General features: G+C 34.1%; 1 protein-coding gene across 5 annotated transcripts; it reads left to right on the forward strand.

Annotated features, from left to right (window-relative positions):
- Positions 1 to 301: 301 nt before the first annotated feature.
- LOC111370365 (E3 ubiquitin-protein ligase RMA1H1-like) lies at positions 302 to 3,902 on the forward strand. Of its 5 annotated transcripts, XM_022992039.1 has the most exons (3): positions 302 to 489; positions 2,620 to 2,721; positions 2,983 to 3,902. In XM_022992039.1, exons 2-3 carry the CDS (start codon positions 2,695 to 2,697, stop codon positions 3,772 to 3,774), a joined length of 819 nt encoding a protein of 272 aa, XP_022847807.1. In that variant the 5' UTR covers positions 302 to 489; positions 2,620 to 2,694; the 3' UTR covers positions 3,775 to 3,902. The 5 variants fall into 5 exon arrangements, with proteins under 5 accessions (XP_022847807.1, XP_022847808.1, XP_022847810.1 ...); XM_022992040.1 differs by having other exon boundaries at positions 2,620 to 3,902; XM_022992042.1 differs by lacking the exon at positions 2,620 to 2,721 and having other exon boundaries at positions 2,947 to 3,902.
- Positions 3,903 to 5,455: the final 1,553 nt, after the last annotated feature.

The following is a 5,455-nucleotide window of genomic DNA, read 5'->3' on the forward strand; positions in this document are numbered from 1 at the left end:
ATACATAAGAAAGTGTGCGCAAAGCCCCCAGGGTGCAAAGGATATAAGTGAGGTAGTCTCAACCTTACTGACAGTCACAGTGTGAAAATTCGATTCCTGAGATATGATATTGGACCCTTTGTGAACACCAGTGTACAGACAAGCTCTTGTTACTTATTGGGGCACATTTCACAATTTATCTTCCTCACGATACTCTAGAGACGGGGCGATGAGCCCTCAAGATTGGGTTCAACCTTTAAGAAAGTGTGTGCACAGATTTGTCTTTACATGCAAGCTCTGTTTATATATATCTCTAAGCAGAAACGGGCCTTTTCATCTCAGCCATACCCATGCCTCCTTTTATCTCTTTGTTATCACAATAAAACCATCCATTTTCTTCTCAAATTTGCGCCTTTCTTTCTTCTTTTATCTATATATAATTCATCTACAGGAAGGGAACCCATTTTTTCCCTCAAATTTTCATATCGAGAATACCCTTTTCCAATCTTGGTATGTATCTCATTTTCGTTTAGTTTTTCTGGTTCAGAAAAGAGACTATAGATTTCTATATAAAAGGGTTGTAGCTACTCTGTTTTTATCTTGACTCTTGAGTTTCCAGGAGTTACACTTTCAATAATGATGGTTTTAATATAATCTTGAGGGAATCAGCCATCATTTTCTCGTTTAAGCTGTTAATATGGTGTGAATGGTCCTTTAGAGCCTTCAAAACCTTTGAATCCCGTTTCTTCTCCAAATTTTGCTTGCAGCTTGTTTGTGAGTGATTTTTTGGCCAAAAAAGTTGATCTTTTGACCATTATTTACCTATTTCAGCCGTTATATTTGACTTTTTCTCTTACGGGTGATCCCACTTTTCTCCAAACGTAAAAAAATCAATTCTCAAAATCACTCGGCTCACGGTGTTACAATTCTTTGATTGAGATCTTACTTTTTGTTGACTCATTAATTGGATTGTTGATATATGTTTTAATATTTCTCCTCTGTTATGTCAGCTCAAGAGTTCTGTAATCGAAATTCAAGGTCAAAACGTCATGAGTTTATGAAGTTACTAACATCCCAGAATTTGGCCTTTTTTACTTAGCTTAAATCATACGAAAATAACTCCTCTTCTTTAATACTTGACTTGAGATTTTTTTTTTTTTTTTTCTTTTCATATCTACAGATCTTGTAACAGTATTGTTGTTGTTCTGTCATGAGATAAATTGGTGAAGATTGAAAGGGGAAGAGATGTCCTCAAATAAGAGTCATCATTTCTTGTCAATAATTTGTTTGCGTAGCAAACTTTAGTTTAGCACAATCACTCAATTTTTACATATCATCGTTGTCTTTTAAAAATATCTGAGTGTGGAGTAAGTGATGTCATGATGTCTATACTGAAGCCTTATTGAACACGTTATGGCTTATCCTTGTTAATTTCTCCTCTTCTTTTTTTACCGTTGTTTGGTACTCATTTTTTTCAAAGTAAATTTTTCTCTCTTTTTTTCAACCACACATTCTTCATTAAAATGATATTACACGTAAATAAAATTTCTTTCCTTATTTTTCAACCACACATTTCTCATCAATTTACTATTCCAAAATGCATTTTTACATATAAATGGCAGCCAAACACCCTTTTTATCGACTTCTTCTAGAAGTATATTTATGGTTCACTTAGAAAAAAACATAATTTCTCCTTCCAGAATTATATTTATGGTTCACTCACAAAATGTTGAAAGAACATTAGTGACATAATGATACTATTTAATACTCCATCCATTCCATAAATATAAGTTTGTTTTCGTTTTTTTGTCTGATTAAGAGTATAATTGATTTCTTATCAACAAATATGAAATACTACTATTTAAATCATTATTTAATGTAAGGATATATTAGAAAAAAAAATTTAAAATTATATTTTCAATATGAAATACTATTATTTAAATCATTATTTAATGTAAGGATATATTAGAAAAAAGAATTTTAAAAAAATTATATTTTCAACTATATTAATGACATTTTTTTTAATTTGTATGAAAATAGAAGCACATATATATCTTTGAGGGACAAATTGTGCATTCTCGAAGAAAGTATTATGCTTGAAATATGCTGCTGTGCCAGGGCTTTTTTGTCCACCCTTTTGATAAATTCTCACATGGGTGTGGGATCGGGTGGGACTCGAGGTGAATTTAAAATGCAAGAAAAGGCCCCACCAACCTCCAAATGTGAGAATAGGTCAGGGAGGGTGTCAGCAGCATGGTTCATTATGCTTTGCCCATTTGGTAGTTTGTTTGGTTTCAAAAAGTAAAGGTGGTTGGATGGGAGCCACAGTTGAAGTATTGGCTAAAATTCTGCAACAATTATTGAATTATAAAATCAAAACACTTCTCACCAACCTTAATAATTGTTTGTTTTCTTTTCTTTTCCTATAAAAAAGAATGTAAGGAACAACGTTAATTTAGTAGTCATAAGAGGAAAGAGGAGTTACGAATATGGGTTTTCGTTGCTCATTTGATCATCTACTTTTTCTAATCCACCATCTCTACATGCTACACTTGTGACATTGATTCCTTTGATCCTATATATTATGAATCAAGTTATTTGTACAGAAATAATTTTACATATTTGTTGACATATGTTAAGGTAACATGCATTTTGGCCTTTGATTTGAATCTGTCATCCTTTCTGTCGACTGGAATGTACAAATAGCAAGGTCCTATGGTGTCGGCAGAGTTTAACGAACAGGTGGTGTTTTTTGACCGGTACATTGTGTGCTACAGATTTTGAGATGTTGAGTTTTATGCTGTCGTGATCGTTAGAAAGTAACTGAGTTTGCTGTTCGGGGGACATTTGTATTTCCAGTCCATAAAGTAGTTCATTCTTATGCAACTTGGGCCATATTTTAAAGATATCTACTGTTTTTCTGGTTTTGGTATTTAATCTCCTGATATAGGTTTTGGATTTGTTAAGGGGATTTAGGGATTTAACAAGCTTCTTACCTGCCAGATAGATATTCAGACAACGAGATCTAATCAAGTCAAAGTTCAATCGGACAATATGGCTGCGGATCATTATCTCCAAAGTGATTTCATTGAAGATGAAGCTTCCTTGGAGAAGTGGAAATCCTTATCCTCGAGAGTTGACGAGTCTGAAGCAAATCCATCTGGTGGCTTTGAGTGTAACATCTGCCTGGACGCCGTACAAGATCCAGTAGTCACAATCTGCGGGCACCTGTACTGTTGGTCCTGTATTTACCGATGGATTAATCGCCGCAACAATGACTCCCCAGAAAACCCAGATCAGCAGCAGCCACAATGTCCTGTCTGCAAGTCTGAGTTGTCAGAGAAGACCTTAATCCCACTCTATGGACGTGGACGAACTACGAGCTCCTCGGCTTCAGATTTAGGCATTCTCGTACCACGAAGGCCTCCTAGTCCTCGATGTGGGTTTAACATGCTGATACCAAATATAACCACGGGTAATTCACTTCCAGCTCAACGTCGACAACAAAGTTATGTCGATCCCTCTCGACCGTTTCACCCTTCCTCACCCATGATTGGCATTGGCAGGATGACACCGACGGTTATCGATCCTGTGGTCGGTATGTTCGGGGAAATGGCTTACTCAAGGATATTTGGAAATTGGGACACAACTCCGCATACATATCCAAACTCTTATCATTTAGCTGGTAGTAGTAGTCCTAGAGTAAGAAGGCATATATTGCGAACTGATAAATCACTCAGCAGAGTTTGCTTCTTCCTATTTTGTTGTGTAATGTTATGTTTAGTCTTGTTTTGAACAATTGTTTGTCTCCTGTTTTCTAAATCCATGTAAGTGTGAAGACTTCCCTGTACTAGTATGAGACTACAAATACAAAAATCAAGTCGATGTAATAAATGATAAGAGATTTTACATATTTTAATCAACTTGCATAAATTCACTTGATTTACATTTTTCACGAATGTTTGTCGATAATATTGAGACTTTTCGTAGAACACTTGATCAAAATATGACTTGTTAGCCCACAAAATTAGCGATTCTTATTTGCTCGATACGACTGTATGAGATCACAATTCACCTTACACGATCATTATATGTTTCCATTTTGTTCTGTTTGGGCTCAATTTTATTCAAAAGTACTTTTACTCTCTTTTCTTTTTAACAGCACATTTTTCAATAAAATAATATTACTCGTAAATTAAAATTTTTCGTTATTTTTAATCACTTAATTCTTTAAAAAATTATTATTTTAAAATGTATTTTTTCCTCAAAAAATTGATTTTAATGGAGTCAAAAATAGGACTGTAAAACGTGATTTTATTATTATTATTATTTGTTTTTTTTTGGTAAGCTTGCCTATAAATCTAAGTAAAATATTGTGTAGTTGTCTTATCATAGAAGCAAGTGGGAGTTGAAAGAGGCTTTTCAAGGTGCATTCAATTTTGCTACTTTGCCAGAAGATTTCTACCCTCTTTTTAAAAAAGGTTGAACCCCAATTTTAAGGGTCCCTCACCATCTCTATCTTGAAGTATCGTGAGAGAAGTAAATCGCAGTTTATGCCTCCAAGGGTATAGGGTGGAAGACTGTTTGTACACTTGCACTTATCCAAAAGCCAAATCTATATTTCAAAATTCGAACCCTTGACGCGTAGTCTCAAGCAAAACTGAATTTCTCCACTCTCCCCTTTTACCACTTGAAGATGTGCACTGGGAGCATTTTTTTACCCTCTTTCTTGATAGAGGTGTAGGTGGATGAAAATGACAATAACATTTAAAATAATTAAATGATAGAATGCTCTACGACATTATTTAAATCTATCATCCAACGAAGATGGCACTGTAGTGTGACTGTTTAAGGGTACAAATGAAGCCTCATCAGTTGTCCTTCTACAATAATGATGAATTTCATGCTTTCAAAATGTCAAACATTAGCGTCCGCATGGTGGGTAGACCATTGTCAATCAATTAGGTGTAGGTTGTCGTAGTATGTTATTTCATTTGATAGCATGGCCACCTCAATCATTTTTTTAGAGCGGGGACCTGTTTGATGTTACAAGATTAAAATTTAAGTTAAAATTAATAAATAATTTTAATCAAACATTTGGGTGAATTTTGGTGAAACGTGCTTGTAAATATAGGTAATTTTAAGCATGTTTGGACTTAAAAAAAAAGTTTTTTTTTTATTGGAACAAATGGAAATTATACACATGGGGTGATACTTATTTTTCAAGCAAGTGCTTACTTTATGCTCTGACTAAAGAAAAAAAGTAGGTATTACTCTTAGAAATAACTAGATTCTCAATGGCATTACGATGATCAATCACGTTGATTAGCTTGAAAGTAACAAGATTATAAATTGTATTTATCTGGATTTTCCTCCCTCTATTACACTTTTTAGAAGGCATAATCGAGATAAATTGTCTTTGAAAAATTGGATATGTAGTATTAGGTAAGACTACTCATTATCATGTGTTTTTAGT

Source organism: Olea europaea, chromosome 21 (genome assembly GCF_002742605.1).
Source record: "Olea europaea var. sylvestris chromosome 21, O_europaea_v1, whole genome shotgun sequence".
Taxonomy (NCBI): domain Eukaryota; kingdom Viridiplantae; phylum Streptophyta; class Magnoliopsida; order Lamiales; family Oleaceae; genus Olea; species Olea europaea.